The 22,382-nt window shown below is 36.5% G+C and overlaps 1 protein-coding gene across 1 annotated transcript in view; it reads left to right on the forward strand.

The window, feature by feature from the left end:
- Nucleotides 1-22,382, forward strand: part of SPIRE1 (spire type actin nucleation factor 1) — a 131,639-nt gene that overhangs the window by 5,072 nt on the left and 104,185 nt on the right. The window contains 1 exon segment of the mRNA XM_030446375.1: nt 7,587-7,621. Coding sequence (XP_030302235.1) covers nt 7,587-7,621 — 35 coding nt within the window.

A 22,382-nucleotide genomic window follows, 5' to 3' on the forward strand; every position in this document is an offset into this window, starting at 1 on the left:
TTTTAGAGGAAAATTAGTTTACTGGCATTTTACTTCTAATTTTGTTGACCCTGTTGAAAGATAATGGATGGGAGTAGCCTTGCATGCTATTTAAATTTCAAAACAGGTGTTGCTGTGAGTACTGCTAAAATAAATAGTACTCTAGGATGAAAACTTAATTATGCTCTGAATTGAGATTTTGTTCAAGGGTATTCAGAAAGATCTGTTTTTAAAAGTAGCAAGGTTTAATGTATTTAGCCTTGCCTTTTCTTGTGAGAGTTTAAAGATACAGATAGAGATGCTAATGTTGGCATTCATGGTAGGAAGAAAATGGCACTGGACAGAAGAGAGGAGCTGTGGTGAGTTGATACTTCATCTCTGTTTACTTGCTCTGCTGATCTGTGGAAGAGAGAAAGCTTAGGCCTTATTTACGGTAGGCTCAGTGCCATCAGTGTGGTTCCCAGTACCTAAAGATGGCTGGAAGGCTTCCAGTCATGGCTTATGCTGATGCACCCTCTGTGCTGGGGGTCATATGGGCTGTCTGTGGATATAGGCAGATGGCTGGGGGCTCTGTTAGAGGAGGACAAAAACATCCCAACACAACAAAATAACATCTTTGGCTAAAAATAATTTAAAAAAACCAATTAAAAAATGCATGTTTCAGATGCTTGCACAAAAGAAATGGAAAGAAGTTGACAACAATGATAGATGACCTTGGTTACCTGCATTTGTATACAGAGATGTTGAAAATGGTAAGTAGAGAGAGGAGGAATAAAGAATAATGTTGTGTTGTCTGAGATCGGCATTTGCTCCCAAGAGAACTTAAGAGCAAAGAACTTTGAGGAATTGTGGGCTCCTGCTGTTCATAACAACTAAAAAGTAAAAGACAACACATTTGTAATTCAGTGGAGGTTTCCTTCACTTATGCAGTAAAAATGATGGTGTAGAAAGAAAAGGAGAATTGTAGTTGTCATTTTTAAGAGTGATTGAAGAGTAGAGTGAAAAAGGAGACATCTGCTAGGATGCTGCAGACAATTAATATAATGCCCTTATGGGGCACCACTGGAGAAAAAGAACAAAAGTACTTTTTTTTCTTAAAAAAACCCATAATGGGTATTGGAGTCTATCTTCAGGGGCTGGCTGGAGGAAACAGTTTACCCCACAGTACCTAGTGAGAGGTGATGGGTAGGACTGGGTTAGCACGAGAAGGGCTTTGAAAATGAAGATGGTAGCTGTGTATAATGTGATGGAGAGAGCGAGCGTGCCTTTAACAGGACAACTTGAGAGAGCAAGATCTGATCAGAGCAACAGGCAGTGAAAGTGACCTTTGCAGCAGCAGTGTGGTGAATGAGTCTGACCTGAGCAGTGACTGTTTTTGCCAAGTGTAGAGTAGGCATGTTGCAGGTGACAAGAGGATTAAAGGTACATAACATCCTGCATCCATGTTAGCAGTGAACTTGGCTTTATGAAAGTGGGGAAGTTTTTTCACAGTGACTGTTAAAAGGAAACTGGAGAGTGTTTACTTTGTTTCTGAATTTATCATACTACTGCAATAGATCCAGTAAGAGGACAAAACAAATACTGTTCTATTCCTGATAAAACCTTAAGTTAGCTTGCATGACACATGCAACTACGAGCATGTTACTGAATTTTATTACTCTGCACTTCAAGAGAAAAAAAAGGAGGTGAGTCAGTGTAAATATGAGACTGCAAAGACATGGCTAAGGTAGGAAAGAATTAAGAAAGCTTTTTCATTTACTTGGGAGAGTTTATTAACAGCTAGTAAAAGTTCTTAGATGCAGTAGTGCTGTGTTATCAATTTATAAAAAGTTGTAACCTGCTTGAAGTTCTGGGTCCATCAAATGTGATGGGAGGAACTACTGGTGAATTCAATGGAGTCAGAATTCTGCCACAAGTGCACATACTTTCAGAGTGAGCAAATATGTGGATAGCTCCAGGAAAAATTAGAATATGATTTGAGTTACAGACCTTTAAAAAAAATTAAAAAGTGAGACGTAAACTCTGCATATTCACACTTTTTGGGAAGGATTGATAGCTGAACAGGCCAGAGGAAAATGAGCATACTATCTAAGCATCTACAGAGGAGGTTGGCAGCAACAAACAGATACACTTAGAGATATGCATCTACCACAGTATTTATTGAAGAATAACAAAAATTTATGAGCCCTACGTAAACTTAGAGGCTTGCTAGAGAGGGTGAAGAGTGGAACATAGAAGGAGTTGTATGGTGACCACAGCCATTTTCTTTGTGCTAACTAAATTTGGGTCAAGACAACGAGTCTCTATTTAATTACATCTTAGATGGTAGCATGGGGATGGACTTTTTAATTTGGAATTAATATTATTTTAAAATAATTTTTATTACAAAATTTAATGTGTATTAACACCAAAGAACTTAGTCATTACCTTTGTGTTGTACAATGTACAGAGGGAAAGAGTAGCTTGAGTGAATCTGGGTTGCATGGATAAAGATGAAGACATGAAAAAAGATTGACATAGGGAAGGAAAGTCCTGGCTTTCTTCAGTTTAGTGACCTTTCTAAGAATTTTCCTTGTATTTTTTTTACATATATCTTTCCTTTTTCCGCTTCCAAGCAGAAAAATGAAGCATACCATTTCTAAATCATCAGCCATAGGCTGATACAGAAATCATGAGGCAGATCTAAAAAGCCACGAGCTGTAAAAACTGACCCCATTTCTTGTTGTCTTCTAATTACACCATTTAAGGGAAGGATATGTTGATCATCAAAGTCTAAGTGTTTCACTTAAAGACATGGGTCTCTGTACACACTGCTGAGGGGTCTCTGCTTACCTCCTGACCTAGTCTGCTTCCTTCCACTTCCTTGTGTTCTCACTTTTCTTGATCTCCCCTGCAGCCTGATGTCTTTCACTGTTAGACTGTTCTTCTTTTATATTTGTCCTTCCTGTTTTCTCTTTGTTCTGTTTCTTTTTATCAGGCAAGATTTCTCTGGCTTCTGTTTTGTCTTGTAATAACCATCCTCTGCCAGAAGTTTGGCTCAACTCCTTCTGCACTATTTTTCCCTCATTTAATAATGAATCCTGTTCTTTGCATAGTAGTCTCTCTTGCTTATGTTGCTTGGTTGCCTTTGCTGTGTTCATTCTTCCCCTTTCCTTTTATTGGTACTGGTCTTGACTCCTATATTGACAATCTTGTCAGATTTTGTAAGTAAGGCTCTAGTTCCTGCAATCAGCTGATTAAATGAGAGCCTGAACTTTTTGTTTGTTTGTTTGTTTTTGGAGTTCCTCCTTCCCTTAAGGACAAGGAAGAGCCTACTGTTGGAGCTACAGTGCCTCTTGGAGACTTAAAACCAGAAAGCAAATGCAAATTCAACTTACTGTTACTTTGAGAGCCTAAAGACCATTCAATTTGTGGGACTTTAGTTAGTGACTCTTGTGTTCTTCCTTTCTCCTTTGCCTTTGATTAGCTCTTTGCATTGTTCTTTTCTTCTGCTGTCCTCCAGTATGTATAGGCTGTCTTTCCTAAAGGAAACTTAAGTACTGCTATTGGGGAAGTAGCTGCTTGATTTCACCCAACACCTGCAGCAATGGGCTTGGCATTTAACTAGAGTATTAATCTTTAACACAAAACAAGTTTCAGGTCTCTTGCCAGTGCTTACCTTAGCTACGGTGTTGCTTGAAAATCGTTGCTGATCATTCAGTTCATCAAGAAGCTGTCTTGAAGCAAATGCTTTTGATCTGTGTTGAGGGATCTGAGATGCCAGAGGAAGGCCAGGAAGATGCTCTGAGACTGTGAGCTGCAGGGATCCTGGAGCAGCAGCTTACAGCTGGATCAGTGTGATTCTGGTGTCACTAACGTCAGCTCCATAGTTTAGTTTCTTTTCAAATAGCAGAATGCAAACATTGTTTACATCCTGCACGCTTCCTTACAAGTAGTGTATGTCAGTCTTTTTAAATGTGCTGAATTATCTCCTTTGCTTATAAAATTCAGTCTTAAATGTGTGCTTCTTACTGTTGGAGGAAGTACATGCTACTTACTGTTGTTTTTACATCTAACCCTTTCTAACCGTGTCCTGTTAAACCTTGGGAGGCAGAGAAATTGTGCTTCAGTGAAGCATAGGCTATAGATAAATTGAGTATAGTATTTTTTTAACTCATTGAGAGATTTTGTGAAGATAATTTTTTTTTCAGTTTAAATAGCAACCTTAAGCTCCTGCCTTGAAGGATGAGACAGCGTGCCCTAATGCTTGATGAAAGTTTGGTGTGATTCTGCTTGAGGGTTTGAAAAAAAAAAAGTTAAAATAGAAATTTTGAAGAATGAAAAATCAACGTGAAGGGTTGTTTTTGTTTTGTTTGCTTGTTCATTTTTTTGTGGCAAATATGACTGTTTTCAGAGATATAGGAAACCTCCAATTTAAGTCTCCTTTCTATTTGGAAAAAGCTGTTAATTTTCTGCATTTCAATAATCTACGAGTGAGAAATCATAGTTTTCTAACCTGTAGCTTGTTTATAAATGGAAGTAAAGGTTAACTGTCTAGTTATGCCATTTACTAGTAATGAATGCATTTGTTTTTGAAAGCTGTTACAGAAAGTACTGTTGAACCTTTTTTGGCAGGACTGGTGAAAACACTGCATAGATGCAGTGCAGTAGAAAGGCTGTGAAGTCTGAGGAAGTCTTAATGTTAAGAAGCAACAACAGAAATTATTTTTCAAGTCTTCATCTATTTACCAGATAAGCACTTAATACTGCTTGCAGACAGAGACTGTTCTGTGACTTCTTGTAGGGATTTTTTATTTTCTCTTGGTGCAAATTAAGAAAATGTGACCCTTAGGCTACCTCTAAGAGGTTCTGCATTTTCTGTCATGCCAGCTGGAGAGAGGAGAAATTTCTACTCCTAGGCAGTATCAGTAAAGCCTGTGTAAGTAAATTGTATTGCATGGGCCATACAAAAGCAAATACAAAAGTCTTGATAAATTCAAGTGCATGTTTCTTGAATCAATAATGTTAATGCTGGTCTCTTCAGAAAGGTAGGAAGTTGCTGACAGAGAGGGCCTGGGTGTCACTGCAGAAAGCTCAGGAAAATCTAAGTATAAAGCTGGACTCAGGATACAGAGGCATATGGAATGGAATGGTTAATAATTACCATAGTGCAGTATATATTAAAATTGTTGAAAGTCAGTTAGTAGTTTGTACTTGTCTAAATACTGTCTGCAGTGCATTTGAGCAGGTGGGAGACTTAAATTACTTGTTATTGCCCCTTCCTTTCCTAGCACATGGAATAATGACAAGAGTATCACTTTTTTAAATGCTGGTTTAAATGGGAATAAATAATCCAGTCTAAGGTGTTTCCTACGCTTTTATAATAATAATAATAATAATAATAATAATAATAATAATAATAATAATAATAATTCTTATTTGCACTGGTAAATTTAGATAGTACCATAAGTAAAATAAGGAAAGCTTCCAGAGTTTGAGTGCTTTTCCTTGAAAAACAGCTGCTATGGGAGTTTATCAAAGAAGGTCTGTTAAGGGGTGGTGAGAGAAACCTTTTTCTGTTTATTTCAGAAATCCAATTTTACCTTACGTGTTTTGCTCTGGGTGGATTTATTTGTTTGTGTGTTTTAGGATTCTGTGACTTCTTTAGGCCTTCTGTTAAAAATCTTCACAGTCTCTCATTGCTATGAGGTGTAGCAAGTTGTACTTGGTGTCTCTGATTCTGAGAGCAGTACAGTTTGACCCCTGATCTGTTAGACCGTGGAAGATACAGCTCAAGGTATTTTCATCATTGACTGCAACTCCTGGTGTCCTTCTGCTTACCATTGACTTGTTAGAGGTTTAAAATAATAAAATAATTACTTTTTTTTCTGACATAGTAATTACAAAAATAATCCCAAAACAACCTTTTTTTTTTTTTTTTTAACCCCATCTTGACTACATTTTTGTGAATTATTCTTTTATCATCTTACAGTATGAAGACACATTGTTTCAGCTTTCTGTCATTTGAATTCTACAGAAAGAGCCTCTTAATATTTATAAATCTGCCAATAATCATTTAAAAAAAAAGTTCTAATTTTTTCCCACCCGTAATTTGTAACAATCACTTGACTGTGTTACTATGTTAAACACAAAAGAATCTCTTCTGTGGCTCTTGAAGTGAATGAACCAGAATCACCAGTCCTTTTGAAAAGATAATGCATGATGCAAAATCTACCTTTTAAAGTCACTCTTCCATTCTTCATTTTGAAGTCAGACACCAGTGCATTCAGCTTTCATTGGCAAAAGTTCAAAATGAGGGGGAACAACTACCACTTTGTTAGGTGGATGTTCCCTATTCATTCAAGATGTATTTGACTTTAAGTTTCAAAGGGAAGGTGGCAAGTTCAGTCTGAAATTTTAATTTTTTTTCTGCTCAGGTGTCTCTTTGCTAGTGCTGACAGTTTTGCAAGCTGTTCAAACTTAAAAAATGAAGTCAGGATGATCATTCTGTGCAAACACTATGCTAACCAGTTGCTTGAGCTTCCTTGGGCTCACCAGGCAATCTGATCAAACAGTCCTTCCAGTGATGGCTACAAATTGCAGCCTTTTCCTAACTATTGCAGTAAATCCTTCATCCATACTGAGCTTGGTTCAGCAACCATCACCTGTAGCATGTGCTCTCATTGTCTGTGCAGTCAAGCAAAGTTTGAGTATGTGGAGACTCAGATTTGTGTCTCGTATTTCCTAGGATGGGTGCCCTCAGGCCCAAAGTTGCAAGTTTTAAACTAGCAGTGTGGGTGCAGTGTGGCCAAAAAGTGTAAAATACAATGTGTGTTTTGAAAGGAAGGCTTTGTATAGCTCCATTTTGAAATGACTATTTCTGTGGTATACGTGGTTTCCTTGACTATTATTTTTCCACAGAAAATCATCCTGTCAGAATTACTTCACCCTATTTTAATATGTATTATTAATACAAAATTATAAACTTGCTGCTTTTAGTGAAATTGCACCTTCCAAGGATGTTGTGAAATTACAGTCTTGTTTTTTGGAAGCTGTCAAGCAAGTGTTTTGTCTTGCAAAAAATTCAGATTAAATAATTCAGAAACTTAATTTCTGTGTTGTATAAATTCCAAAGAGATGTTTCTGAATGGAAAATATTGACAAAAGTAACTTGCAGAAATATTACAGTAATATTTCAACTTTAATTTTTTTGAATTTCATATTGTTGCTGAACTCTTTGATATCCCAGAAGCATGAGATGAAACAGAGCCTTTTCCCTGGTTTATGAAGTAATGTTGTTTTTTCTCTTGAAATAATTATTTGCTGCTGCTTAATTTAAGCCAACATGTTTTCATGTTCCCTCTATGGCCAGGCATCAGTCATACAATTTAACTAATGAAGCCAGGCATTAAAGACACATCTTTTTAAACAGGAGTACTGTGGAGGATCCAAATAAAGAGGGCAGGGCTGCCTTCTCCTTATTTATTCTGTCATGCATATATAATAGAAATGCTATTGAAATGTATGATTAAAGCAAAGAATATTTGGCAGTTACTCAAAAGAAAAAAGTTGCTTTTTTGTTTGTCCATTGTGTTTTACTTAATCTGATTTTTTTTTTCCAATTACAGATAAATCAGGCCGTTTGCACTGCACAGAAATGGAGGTAAGAGAAATATTTTTTGTTCTCTGATACTGTTGATTTAGCTCATCTCTTTTTTATGGACTCATAGTGTAAATGGGGTATATTTTAGGTGTGGAGTTCTGATTGCAAAGGTGCAAAAGCCACATAGTTTTCCATGAGCAAGGTTAGAGTTATGTTGTACAGCCAATGTAATTTTGTTTGATATATAATTTCTTTAAAATATATTAATTTAGAAGAATATTTTATTTTAGTTTCTGTTGGATAATCTACCTAAATTCTTTAGAAATGTGTAGTAGGTTGTGTAATAAATACTTAGTGGTTATACAATGGCTAAAGCCTGAGAGTTTGGATGAAAGAAGAGAAGGCACAGTGATCTCAGGGTTGCTTAGCCATCTAAAGACATCCCAATTTCAGATACTTGTAATGTTTCCTTTAATTTTTCACTTGACAGTATTTTGGAGCCCAAGAAATATTGCTGTATGCATAGCTCAGGTAGCAACAGACACACAAATCCTGTTAAATCTGCTTTTTTTATATCTTGGCCATTATTTGACTCTGTATCTTTGATACTGAACTGTGCCTACTTCTGCAAGAATGCTCAAACTATCATTTTGCAAAATTCATAAATTTAATCCAAGACTGAAAGGAAAACTAAGTAGAATATCTTGTTGTACAAGATGTGGACTCATAGTATAATTTTTATTACCATACAGAGTAAATTACAGAGTCTACTCATTAAATAAACTTTTCCAGCAAGAAATATAGCTTCGGTGTCCTTTGCAGGGCAGTTTTTTTTTCACTGTCATTGCAATTTCTTTGAAATGTAAAATTGAGTTTTTACTTCAACTGTTCATCAGCACCTCAGGCTGAATCTGAAGATGGGGCATGTGCATGCATCTTAATTGGCAGGTTGCCTGTTTTCTTATCAATAATACATATGAAGGTGACAAACTGCTGGTACTGAAGGGTTTATATATATAGACTGTGCATGAAAATGGCTGGTTTAGAGATAAAAATTGAAAGGCCAGCTAATTCAACTACAAATAGTAAAATGCTAAGTCCATCCAGATTTTTGCTACTGTTAGTAACAATTAAAAAAAGGAAATGTCCTGTCTGGAGGATACAGTGTAAGGAGTAATTCCTAACTGACTTAACTACAGAAATTTGAATTAGGCACATTTTGTTTCTTCATGTGTTCAGTTTAAGCAAATGCATCCTGGTTTTGTTTCAGCATTTGTAAAATCTCCACTTGTAAACCTAGTACCTTGTTTGCAAATGATAACCTACTGTGTCATTGGCTTTGCATACTAAATATTGTTTTACAGTTTTGCTTTGTTGTTTTAAATGAACGTAACAAAAGACCCTAACACTAAAAATACAGGTAATAATAAATACTTGCTAAAATGTTTTTAACTAAACACAAACCATTTTATTTTGGGAAGGTAAAAGTGCTTTTATGTCTAATGAAAATGTCTACTGAGAGTCAGTTGGATATGTTATACTTCACCTTCCATGAGAAAAGAATATATTAATTTTGGTCTTTTAAAAATTTTTTTTTTGTTGTTGACAGTTGGAAGGAAAACCAGATCAGTTTCCCATGAGACAGAAGCTTCATTATAAATTGTCACTAATAAGCAGCACTGTGACCATTAGCATATTGACTCTTCTGTTTATCTTTGTCATTTTGAAGGAGTCAGTGATTTTTTTTCCTCCTCCAGAATTCCTTTGAGGCTACAGCTTCTAAAGTTGATGATGTCTGTGTGTTTCAGAACTAGGAATTCAGCAGAGACAGCCCATCTCACATTTTGATTCCAGTGGAAGAATGCAGCCTGATTGAATGTATTTAGAATATGTGGCAAAGTTCTTAAAATAATAACTAAAACCAATTATAACATTTTTTCAGAACACGAGAACTATCCTGAATTGGTTCACCATTTATTCTGAGCTAGTGATATGGGTGGTTGTGTGAAGTTCAGAGCCCAGATGCCATAGCCATACTGGGAAGATGAAAATAAGAAATAAGGTCGCCTTATTCAATCTGTATCTGCCTATGACTGTTGTGTACTTAATGATAGTACTCCTTAGTTGTCTCAGCAGAAGTGGTGAAGATCAAATAAAATATGCTCGCCTCATTTGTAAACATTTGGTACTCATATAGAAAGCATTCTGTGAATGCTAAGTGATTCATATGTAGGAGGATTTAATTGTCATGTGTTTGCAAAAGACCCACCTAACTGAGCACAGGCCTGTTGTGTATGATTAATGTAGTCAACCAGTATGTATGCTAATAGAAGGATATTCAAGAAGTGTATTAAGTAGCCTGTTCCAAACAATGGTGAATAAATTGTTCAATACCTTTCAGATCATGTCAGGTCACAGAGTCAATTATAGATGTTTTAGGGAGAGTTTGTATACTGTGTATGCAAATTCTAATGATCAGTTATATGTATCCCTAAGAAATTATTTAAAATCTTGACATACAATGAAAATTATAGTACTTGTCTATTGAGATAAAATTGCTTTTTTTATTTTTTCATTGGAAACTTGAAGTGTTGGCTGTATTTCAGATAATTCAGGGAAATCAATACATAGGTAGTAAGTCTGCTGTTTCCCTGTGGAACAAATAAGAAAATACTTGTCAGCTCATTGTATTGACTCAAAATCAATTACCTCTCATGCTGTTGAAAATAAGAGCATGTATTTAATAGCACAGAATATAAAGATTTCAAAAGAAGTGTCATAATTTTGCATTAAAAATAATGCCACACCTACATTACATTGTTACCGAGTCAAAATTCAAGCAGTGTATTTCTCATATGTGGGATTAATTTTTTTATCCCTGTTGAGTGTTAACAAAAGCATCATTCTGATTGAGGGTTTGTTGCTGCAGTGAGCAATACTTGTCATGCTCAGTGATAATCACTTAGTTCTGCTTCCTTGTCATTAACCTTGCAGTATAAAGGGAGAAGAAATGTCATTGCAAGGAGTTCAGGCAAAATTGGTTTTGAGAATAATTTCTCTTAACAAAATATGGCTGAATGTGTCTTCCATCAAAATAAGTTTTGATTATGCATTGAAAAAAAAATCCTGTGTGAATGCTTGGACACAAATACTGTAATTCTGTGAAAGTTTTTGATTCTTTGTGTGGTTAAGAGGAGAATTACCCAGAGGCTCAGGACTGCCTTCTAGAAATCAAAGTAGAATCATGCATCTTTTCTTGCAAGCATTAAGTTGTGCTGGAGCATTGTGTGCCAGTTCTGATAAGTGAAGCACTCATCCCTTGCTGATGGAATTATCTCACAGAGAAGCTGCATGCCCAGCCTTTGAAGGACCTGTTATTTTAGATACCTGAAAGCCCATTATGCTTGTTCATTAATGTGGTGGTTCTGCTGCAGGAAGTCTGACCTCCTGATTTTCCTGAATTACTTCATAGTCACAAATAAACAATTTAGCAAACACTTGATTAAATAGTAAACACACAAAAAAGTAGAATTCAGGTTTTGATCTCTTGTGTTTTTTACTGAGCTGCTTGTTCAGTAGGAGCTTTATTTTTTGTAATTTGTATAAGCCTTTACACTGCATCAAGAGGAGGTTGATCTTGGAGGAAAAGGATTTCTGTTATCTTGCTTTAGGCTTGGAACTTTGCCCTTTTCATTCAGCAATTTCATTAGCGATACACAGTGAATATTGGACTGAAGAACTAATAATGTTTTTGACTAAGCTGATTTAGTGATAGTAAAATCCTGCCATCTGTCCCGAGTCTCCAAGAGAAATCAACTGTTCCTTGTAAAGGCTTTGCAGTTTTGCAGTGTATTATGGTGTGACTTCTCTAATCTACATGCCCTGAAGTCACACAGGATTTATGATGAAAACTTTATTCCATGCCACTAGTAAACCTTTCAATCAACTGGGGAAAAGTCCAGAGGCAGACTTCAGCCTTGGTCTTCTGACAATTTCAGATAACAGCTGGTAGAAAACTAGGTCTTGCAGTAACTTAGAGGGATCAGAGGAACATTTTGCCTGTGAAATGCACGAATAGCATAGCATAGGGCGTTAAGTTAGATGGTGTTGGTGTTTTCTTTAGTTTGGGTTTTTTATTTGTTTGTTTTTTAATCTCAAAGTACAAAAATTTTCCCCATATAGTTACCCTGTGGTAGCTACAGAATTATTTTTTTTTAAAAAGAGGATAATGTGAAAGTTGCAAATATAGTTTATGATACTGAAAGGGATCTTGGAATATGTGGAGAATAAGATAATTTGTACAGGTCTTCAGTTTTTGCAGAACCATCTCTATAAATTCTATTATATTGTACTTAATAAAATACATATCCTATTAATGACATGCTATCGTAGTTATGATAGCTATCATATGTATAGAATGGTATGGTAGCTGTTGTGTCAATTAGCTTTAAAGTTCTATTTTTATAGTCAACCAGTGCCAGTGGACATATCTGCTTAAGCCAAGAGAGTCATCTGCTCATTCAAACTGCAGGGAAAAGTTAAGATTTAGGTGTTGTTTGCATGCCTACAATTTAGTTCTTTGTGTTGTCCTTCCTTGTTGTTGTATATAATAAAGGACAAGTTTTGAATATCAGTATGAAATGAGAATACCATATATCTTAGGTTATTTTGCTTGTTATTGGCTATAAATTTTAAGCCTCAAAATTTATAGCTATGTTTCTGTTCATCTGAGTCCCTCAAAAGGTTTTGAGATCGTATGTTTTTCAGTGAAACCTGCTACTTATCAATTTTCTGGTGGAGCTGCTGTGTCTTTCTGCCTTGCTTAAAACCCAACATTTAGTAGGAAAAACATAGCTAATCAAGGGGTACACTTTCTGGGGGTGAATAGGAACCATGTAGTAGTTCTTAGAGTGACTGCATGGAGATCTTTGTTATTTCTTGGTCCATTTTGCCTAAAGCAATTCTGAAACTGAGGTAAAATACACCCCTGGAGTTCAGTAAGTTCTATTTCCGTGGTAAGTTTGACCTAATAGTGTTTGCTTTTTGATTTATATGGGAGAAAACCCAACCCAAACCTGCCATTCTTGAGTATCTCTATTCACTCAGAAGTCCAACATCTAAAATGTAAAAAGTATATGGAAGATTTACAGGTGATGAGCGTAAAGTACTGCATAGAATGTAGATTAAATGAAAGACAAAAAATACCCAAAACAGCTGAATCTCTGAAGATTGCCTGTTCTTTGCAGTTGTGTCCATGCAGTGTTTCAGCCCACATAAGAGGCTTGCAGCTGAACAGTGTCAGTGGAAAGTTTGATTTTTGGGAAGCTAAGAGAAATCAGACTAACATAACTTTTTAGAAGAGCAGGGAGTACTTTGTGCTGGCTAAGTATGTGAATATAGTATTGCATTCATTTTGTACTGTGTTCCCCCTTGCAGATTGTTCCACTTGTGATATCCTTATCTCACTGTGGGACATGAGTAACTTCCTCTGACTAAAGTGGGTATTAGCAGTGTTCTGTGAAGGGGAAGTCATGGTGGCCAGTTCAGAAATTCCCAATAACACTGTCTTTGAGCACTAAAGAATCACAAGGCTTATTCTAGCATACAGTGATATCAGCAGAAAGCAAAGTATTGAAAAGAATAAGGTTGTGTGTGTTAGTTTCTAGGTTTTACACAGTTAAGTACATTTTTTCTTTGCAGTTCTATGACTAAATTTTTCTTGTCACGTGGACACTAACATGTAGCTTTTTATCTAAATCACTTGACCTGAGAAGTTGAGACATTAAACAAAGCAAGATTTGCAGTCAAGTCATGAGAGTTTGCAGCACTGCATGCTTTCTTTGGCAAGGAGGACAGTCAATCAGTCTTGGGGCTCATTGAGGCAAAAATGAGTTTTTGTTAGTTTTTTTTCTTTCTTTTGTTTCACTTGACACATTGCAACTCATTTGAGCTTTTGTTCCAAAGTGAACTCTTTAGCAACTGCTGTGTTTCTCTGCTCCCCCTGACCTACCAATGTGAACATTTTCATCTTCAACTGTTTAGCTTTGTCTGCCATGTACATGTTTGTAATGTCAATCACAGGAAAGCAAAGCAAACTCCAAGGTCCCTTCTTTATGGTGTGAAGGAAAGACTCTAAAAGATGTTCAGTGCTGACATTTTTTATTATCAGTGTTGTTGTGTGCTGTAGCACATGAAGTAAAGTACTTCTATTTACCAAAAGGAAATACAGAGGGTAAATTTAACATAGAGACAAAACAAAGGGGTGACTGAATTCTGAATGTCTATTTCATGTCTCTTTCTTCTATTAACCAGTAGTAATTATGAAGCACCTGTAATGCTGTTAGTACTTCACCCTCTGCAAGAAGTGAAGGTTAAATAATTAACTAGGACAAGGCAAGTTGTTTACACTCTGTAGATTAACTCCTACTTCATTTAAGAAGGTAGAGGTACTCTGGCAAACTTTCTTTTTCCCTTCCACATATTCATCCCTAAGCCTGAAACCCTCTCATCTGAATCTCCTGTCACTGTTCCTCATCTATATGATACCTTTAGTCCTAAGCCTGCCTCCTCTGTTTTCTTTCAAAATCTTTTATAGTTCGTTCATTAACTTCCTTTATTTATGTTTCTCCCTAACCAAAAAGTTAATAATCTGTTTTTGTTGGGTGTGTGTTACTGCCTCTTGCCTCTGCCCAACATTTGATGACTGTCAATGATACAGAGATGACTCTTTGCTCCAAATGCACAACTCCCTCCAATTCTGCTTCTTTCTTCTGTTGGGCTTAGTGGATGTTGTACTGCCACCTGAATTCTTTATTTCTTTGCTATGTATTTCTTATTACGTCTTTATCTTTCTCTGTTATTAATGTTACCTTTGACTCACATTCTTTTCCTCAATATGCTTGCCAAATCCTTAATTGCCATCTGCTAAAAGCACCCCTCTTCTCTGTTGCCAAGATGATAATTTTCAGGCTTTTTTTTTTTTTTTCTTCTGTCTTGGCTAATGTAAACTGCCTGCCATCTATTCCTTTCTCTGCAATGACACAAAATATTTCTTCAAAGTTTGGTTCAAGGCTATTCTCTGGCTGCATTATGTTCTGGGCTTTCTGTATGCTGTTTTTTATCACAGGATGATTTGGGTTGGAAGGGACCTTAAAGATCATAGAGTTCCACACCCCCCTGCATGGTCTGGGACACCTCTTGCCTGCACATTAAAGCAATTTTCTTCCTGTTGTTGTTGATCTGGAGCAGACACTCACTGCAAAGTAAACAAGTTGCTCCATCTGGTCTGTGCATTGAGGAAGATGTGCCATCCCTTGTGCTGTATTTGCTTTGGAGCAAAACTCTTAAAAATGTTTCATGGGACATAGATAAGAAAAATGTGCATATATTCGTCTAAACTGAGTGTTTCTAACTCCTCCACCATTTAGTGGTTGGAAAACAAAACTCTTACAAATACTTTTACAAAGGTGCTGCAGTACATCATTACCTTTTTTTTTTTTTTTTTTTTTTTTTTCTGAGCATATTGCTTATGCTTGACTATTTGAGTATTTCACTTTTATTCTTGGAGTGAAAGCTCTGTGCATTTCCTAGCTCTTACACAGCTGTTTCATTTAGCTGGGCATGGAGAACATAAATACAGCTAAAACTGCATGAAAACAGTGAAGTAATTTGTGGTCTCTGATCCTTGGTCACCTTTTTACCTTTTAATTTTCCAAAGAGCTGCTCTTAATTATAACTCTGTGTATTTTTTACTGTTGGAGTTTCCTTTAAACCTACAACTAGTAAATCATGCGGAAAATAGTTCTTTTCCCATTTTTAAATTCTTTTATTTGTCTGTACGCTAACAGAATGTGATGCTCTTAATGAACTTTGTTAGCCAAGTTGTGTTTATAACATTCAACATTACTTTTTCACTATACTTTTAGCTTTCATTGTCCAACTTAATATACTTGACTTCTGTTATTATGTTGTTTAATAAACAGGCTTTCTGTTATATTAAATTTTTCTTCAAAATTTTGCTTCCTGTCAGCCGATAGCTTTTTATTCAGATCTGGTAGACAGAGCTAGTGCTGAACTTGACTTTATTTACAGTCTGGTGCTTTTATCACACACTGTTAAGAACATTTGAACACTGCATGTTCAGGAAGAGTAAGCTGCAAATTTATGCTTGTAACATTTAAAGTATTGGCACTACAAAAATGTATTGGAATATGTAGGTTTTTCATGTTTTAGACTCATTACTGGATGTTAAATAAAAAGTTAATCTGAAAAGCTTAGTTAAGCATTATTAAACAAGAAAGGGAGAAACCCATACCATTGTGATGAAAAATTTTACCACTTATTTGGAGGGTTTATAGCAAAATCATTTTTCAATTTAAGGTATGTTATTCTCTTACACAAGGAAAATGTTTATAAGTTAAGATCTCTCCATCCCTAGACTCCCAACTTTATGGAAAATTGTCTACTTACAAGTCCCAGATCCTCCACTTGATTTCTGTGTCTTACTGTGCTATTTATACATGCACATAGAGTAGCAGACTTTACAGCTTTAAAACCCAGACCAGCAGTGACTGATGTGTGTGATGAACTTGAGGTTTTATGAGTTGCCCCAGTGACTTAATTATGAGGGTGCTATATTAAGCAAGAAGAATGTTTGATGGGGGAAAATAAATGCTGCTCTCATTTTAGAAAAAGAAAAATTAAGTTTGAAGACTTAAGGCATATTGCCCAGTGTGACATTTGGGCTGCATGGCAGAGCCAGCATAGAATCTACATTATTTAAGCCTTCATTACAAAACCAAAAATCTTTCTTCAGATTTTAAATACTGTCTGATATAACAAACCTGGTACTTGACTGTCAGGAGTATATACTTATGCCCTTGACAGGCATTTCATCAAGATACTATGAATTCACTTTCAAGCTAGGTTGTCTTCTTTTTTTTCTGTGTAGACTTCTTATATACTTTAAAATCCTGTAGAAGTAATAACCCATTGTCTTTCAAAATAAGTATCTTATGCCTTGGAGTTATGCATGCAGATGTTGCCCTGCTAGTACAGAAGCAGACTTTACTTTTTATTGTTCACGTACTGGCAATAGATAGACTCAGCTTTCTACACAGAAGACAGACAGCCTTAAGTCTCCTATATACATTTCAGACTGAGAAAGTGTTTAAAAACTGATGTAGAATGTTTGGGAAAAATAAAAATTAATAGTTTCAGAGAAGAAAAAAAGCACGCTTTAGGGGATTTGAAGTAGGGGTCCCATTTAGGTATGGGAAAGGGGAAAATATTCCATTAATAAGGGAAAGAATCATTAAAAACCAATGCAGAATGAAGAAACTTTTCTTTACTGCAGCAGTTGGAAAGGCAGTGAAGCAAATGAGGTGTATTGTCATTAAAATGTGAGTGAAATGATGTTTAGCTTTACAGTATGGTTTAATACTCTACAAATTATTAATAGACCAGGACTTGAATTAAAAAACACACCTGCTTGAAGTGAGTAAGCTGGTGGTCCTAAAAATAGAGTTTAATTTCAGTAAACCTGCTTCAGAGGACTGGTATAAATTTTCAGCAGATACATCATGAATTAAAATACTATGAACCACACTTTAGATTTACAATGCAACACAGCATTTTGGTCTTGTAGCATTTCAGATGTCATATTGAAGTGTCAAATTAATGAGATTCCAAGCACTTTCCTGTCAGTGGCTCATCCTTTTGTTTTTGAAAAAGATGGCTTGTATATGTATGAAGAGCTTCATTCTTCAATATCTAGATAGATGGGTTTTACCTGGCAGCAGGCACTGCAGCAGATACACATACACACTGTCTTGCATTTCCTGACTTGATATGGAAACTAGAATGTTATGGATTAACAGACAATTGTATTTATATTTTGGTTGTGCGTAAGTAAAAGACACTATTCACCAAAGGTGTTTGAATTTATAGGAGCTGGGTTGGTGGGGTTGGGTTTTTTTGTTGTTTGTTTGGTTTGGTGTTTTGTTTTTGGTTTTGGTTTTTTGGTTATTTTTTACTTGGCCTACTGAGTATTTTATAAATTAAGCAAACTTCCAGAAAATCTTTCTGAACAGAAGACAGAAAAGCATTGGCTGCTCTGCTGTTTCACTGTATGATGGCTACAGGAACAAAGAACATCAGCTGCTTCAGGCAGTGTTATAGTTACGTTTGTGGTTTCGATGCAGTGAAACTGAGAATTGTCAGACTTTGAAATAAAAAGCTCTTCTAAAATGAGATGTACAAAAAGTACAAAATGGTTGTTGTTTTTTTCAGTTTTTTCTTTTATAGTCCCAGTCTCGTATCCAAAGCAACTTCTTGTGTAAGAACATTGATTCATGAATTTGAGTGAGAAACATTACTTTGTCTGATCATTCAGGACTTGGGCTATTGTGCACCACCAACAAACAAGACCAGGGGTTTTTACAGTTCTCACTCAGACTGGTCTGTTGTGACTCCCTGTGATGTGCATAAGATCTATTTAAGAGCATGTTCACCCCTCCCAATTGCATAGCACAACAGAAACTGTATTATGGACATGTTATTTTCTGAACTTGCTTCATACCAATTCGTTCTGTTGGAATGATCTTGAATGACTTCTACTACTCTCTTACACCCCTTTTTCCCTTAACATAATTAATTATTTTCTAGTTATTTTGCCTTCCACCTCTTAGTGCCAGACCTCTTTAGCTGTGCATTAGGATTCCAGTCTGTCTTTTTTCTGCTTTCCTTTAAACTGCTTGTAGACAGCGATCTAGCTCCTGAGAACAGCCTTTTCAAAGTGCACTTCTTGTCATCCACCTACACTCTTGAGCATCTTTGCTGCTGTGGAGAGATCCAGTAACTAAGCATAGTCAGTGGTTTCAAGTCCTGCAAACAGAATAAAGTCCACGTCTACAGAATCCCTTCTTCTAATGGTGACTGGTGGCTTTTTAAACTATGTTAGTCCCATTGGTGCTCCAGGCTGGTCCTGTTATTGTCCCTGGTTCTTAGGGCCTACAGATCCAGGGGTCTTAAGCATCCTAGTGCAGGATTTCACCTGCACGTCTCACAGGTAATCCCAAGGAAAAAAGTCTGAGCAAAAGAGACAGGAATGGATACAGCAAAGTAATCCTCAGCCACGTAGTCTGCTAAATTCTGTCTGCCCTAAGCCTAGCAGCTGCTGCCATTGCACTCTCTGATAAAACCTACAGCAAGTCAGGATCCTGAATGTATGGCTGATTCTTATAGATGCTGTTCCTTTGTAGTATCTTCTGTCTATTGTATGCTCTTTGCACCTGACTTCCATGTCTCCTGCTGCATGGTGCTGTGTCCTCTTGACACTGAGGTGGAGGAATAAATCACGCTGCTGCAGGGAATTCTGGAGATGCAATTACTACATCAAGTCTCTGTTTTTTCTCTGCTTCTTCCATTGCAGTGACTGACTTAAGGATGTCTTCCACAATTTCTAGGGTCAAGAAAAATAGACTTGGTCCTTTTCCAGTCTGCTGAGAAAACGGTTGGATCGTAAGATAACCTGATTCCTGTATCATAAGACACAGAATGATGCAATATCCTATTTAATTTGTACCTTTTTGCAACATTTTCTGCAGTGTCTTCCTGTGAAGTTGGTCTTCCTGTTAGCCACAGTGTTATCTATGAGGAGACATTGATGGTCCTTTGCCAACTGTTTCTATGCTGTTGATTTATTGGTGTTTTCCTTCTGGATGCACAAAGTTTAGGAGTGTTAAAGAATGTGAAAAATTGTCTTTTAACATTCAGAGGTCTAAGCCCTTCATATTATCTCTGTTTTTTGTCTCCACTGTGGAGTAACTGTGGGGGGGGCTGGCCATCCCTCCTCAAATCCTTTTGACATGGATGATGTGTTGTGCCAAGACTGATCTATATTAGCTGTAGTCATGCTGGCTTTACTGATTTCCATTTATTTCATCAGAACCTTAGCTGCTTTAGAGGTGATATTGGGAAGGTTTCCAGCACTGACTTGTTCATCGTGACCACCTGGAGCTCTGTAACTTCATTAAGCTGTGTGGCATTGCTGAAAACTCTGGCAGCAGTGCTGTTTGCTAAGGACTGTGCTGGGTTCTGGATCCTCATGTGTATGAAGGCGTTTGTGAGCTGCTTTCTAATGACTGCAAATTTGTAAGACAGAGCTTGATATTGGCCAAATTGTCAATATTATTGAATTGTAGAATAATATAGCTGGAAGGGGCATTTGGTCATCTAGTGTGGACTGAAGACCAGCATTCTGAGGACAATGCTAACTTCAAGTTAAGTAAGGATGATGAGAACCCTGTCCAGGCAACTTCTGATTGTATCCAGAATTGGAGATCCCATAACCTCTCCAAGAACACCTCTCTTTCACTGTCCTCATTGGGAGGAACATATATGCAGACAGAACCCAAGCACAGAAAAAGAAATACTTGGCAATAGCTGTGGTTACTTGAAAATGTATTCCACGGGTATGGGTACATTCTTTCTGTCTTGTCTTTAATTTGCTAGCACTTGTTTTGAATTGCATGTTGAGAAATACTGAGGGCATAGAGGTTAGTGCTCAGGGCAGAGCATTGATGTGGCACCACAACATGAAAGACGAAGGCATGAGCTCCTTCTCAGAGTACTGTTAAATCTAAAAGCAGACTTCCTGAACTCTTAACACCCTCTGTACTGAAACTTTGGATTACAGATCTTGAGGAACTTGGATCACTGGTAATAAATGTCTTGCTCTTGGTTTCTGCACATAACCTTGTATGTGTATGTTTGGAAAACGTCTGACACAGTTTTCATTCCAGCAATTTCAGGTCAGTCTTCAATGACTGATTGTATTCTTATTTCAATTTTGCAGATCTTTCTGTTTGTTGCTAATCTAATTTTGTTGTTGTTTTTTTTCCATACAACTCATGTTTTATCATGCATAGCAAACAAACACATATTCACTTGTATTTATTTTTGTCACAGTGAAACAGAAGATGAAAAGAAGGCACAGGGATTATCTTTCTGTTTCCTGTTACTGACGAAACTGTATTGTTTGGTTCACATACATGCAAAAAACCATCAGGAATATAGCATGTGTTGCACAAGGAAAAGGTAAAGGGAGACTTGGTAGCTTTTTGTTAAGTTATGGCAAGCAAATATGTGCTCATTCTGAGTATGTAAATATCTGGGGAAAAAGCAGCTTCCCTTTAAGTGAAATGATTGTCTTGAGAGTCATAGAGCCTTGTGACTGATCACAAGTTTGAGAATTCAAATCACTGAACCTAATGTTACATAAAGTTTGTCATTACATAATGAGTCTTATGGACTGTAATGTTTAAAATACCCAGCATATATTATCAGAATGTAGCCAGTTTCAAATTTAATGAATGAGCTTAAAAAGACTGTTAGACAGCCATTGTCATTAGACAGTTGGATATGTTTCATTTTCTCGTTTAGATGGTGTCACTGTTTACTTACAGTAAAGCTGGTGATGAAATGTTTTCCAGACATATGAGACTGGACAGTTTCTACATAAACTAAGAGCTCCTTGTGTATCATAGATATTTCACCCTTTGTTGTATGCATCTGGTTTTTTTCCCCATGCAGATGTCTCACACTTAGATATATGTTTACCAGTGATTATTTGTATAGACTTTACATACCTTAGATTATTTCATATTTCTTATAGGACAGCTGCTCAACAACAAACAGCATGTTAAAAAACATTTGTTCATATATATGCCTATATACATAATTCAGTTTTAAAATGAAAAGGCTTCAAGATAAGGAAAGACTTTCATATATTTCCCAGGTATTAGTAATATTTTCTTAGCTGCTCATTTTGTTAAGCCAGCCTAAACATATTTTATGTGGAGCACTTTGGTGTTTTGTTTGTTCATGTTACTGTAATGAATTTAGGCAGAAAAGACCAAATACATATCTGTAAATAAATTATTTTTATTGCTCCTTGAATGCTGAGCCAGGGTTATTTCAGCTGTGGATTTATTCTTCTGCATTATCTTCTCCAAGTATTTGATGGAAAGAAAGTTTTGTTGTCTTCCAGGTTCAGGGAGGAGAGAGAGAGAGACTGAATCTTAACACATGGGAATCCTGAAATATTTTAGTAGCTTGGAACACCCACACTGACCTCACATAGGGAAATGAGGTGTCAGAGGCAGTACAGGGAGGTTTCAGGGAGGAGGCAGAAGTGCTGCCCTGGCTGCACAGCCCACTGGTTAACACTCAATGTCACTGAGCATGTAGGATGATCAGGTGGCTAGAAGGGCTGAGCTATGGTGTTGGCTAAAACTATATAGTTTCTTTGAAGAGAGCCAGAAGCCCATACAAATACACATGTATGTGTGTGCTGGGTAGGCTTGTGCTAACCAGAATACAGTACTAGGGTATCCAAGACTGATTTACAGATATGAAAGTTGTGTGCATGTTTGTTTTCAGTAATTCCTGCAATAGTTGTTGGTGTTATTTCTTTTAAGAGAAGGGCTTGGTTATGCGACACTGTTGATAGATCTCATTGGTATTAATTTCATAAGCAATATTTGTTTTAAAAGGCTGTTGTTCTCTTAAGGCATCAACTGCTGTATTATAATATTTTTCATGGAGATTCACAAATAAAATAGACTTCATTTAATGCAAAAAGGAACAACATGCATTTGTTAGTAAGTCTCATGATCAGTTATGAAACAAGTGTAGTGAGCAAATTGCCAAATATTCATTCAGGAAGATGGACTTTTTCTCTTCCTGAATAGCATGACTAGTGTTTTGTCTCAGAGGTCAGGAAAACTGAAGGTAATACAGAGTTCGGTGCAGCTCCCTC

This window comes from Calypte anna, chromosome 2 (genome assembly GCF_003957555.1).
Source record: "Calypte anna isolate BGI_N300 chromosome 2, bCalAnn1_v1.p, whole genome shotgun sequence".
NCBI classification, from domain to species: domain Eukaryota; kingdom Metazoa; phylum Chordata; class Aves; order Apodiformes; family Trochilidae; genus Calypte; species Calypte anna.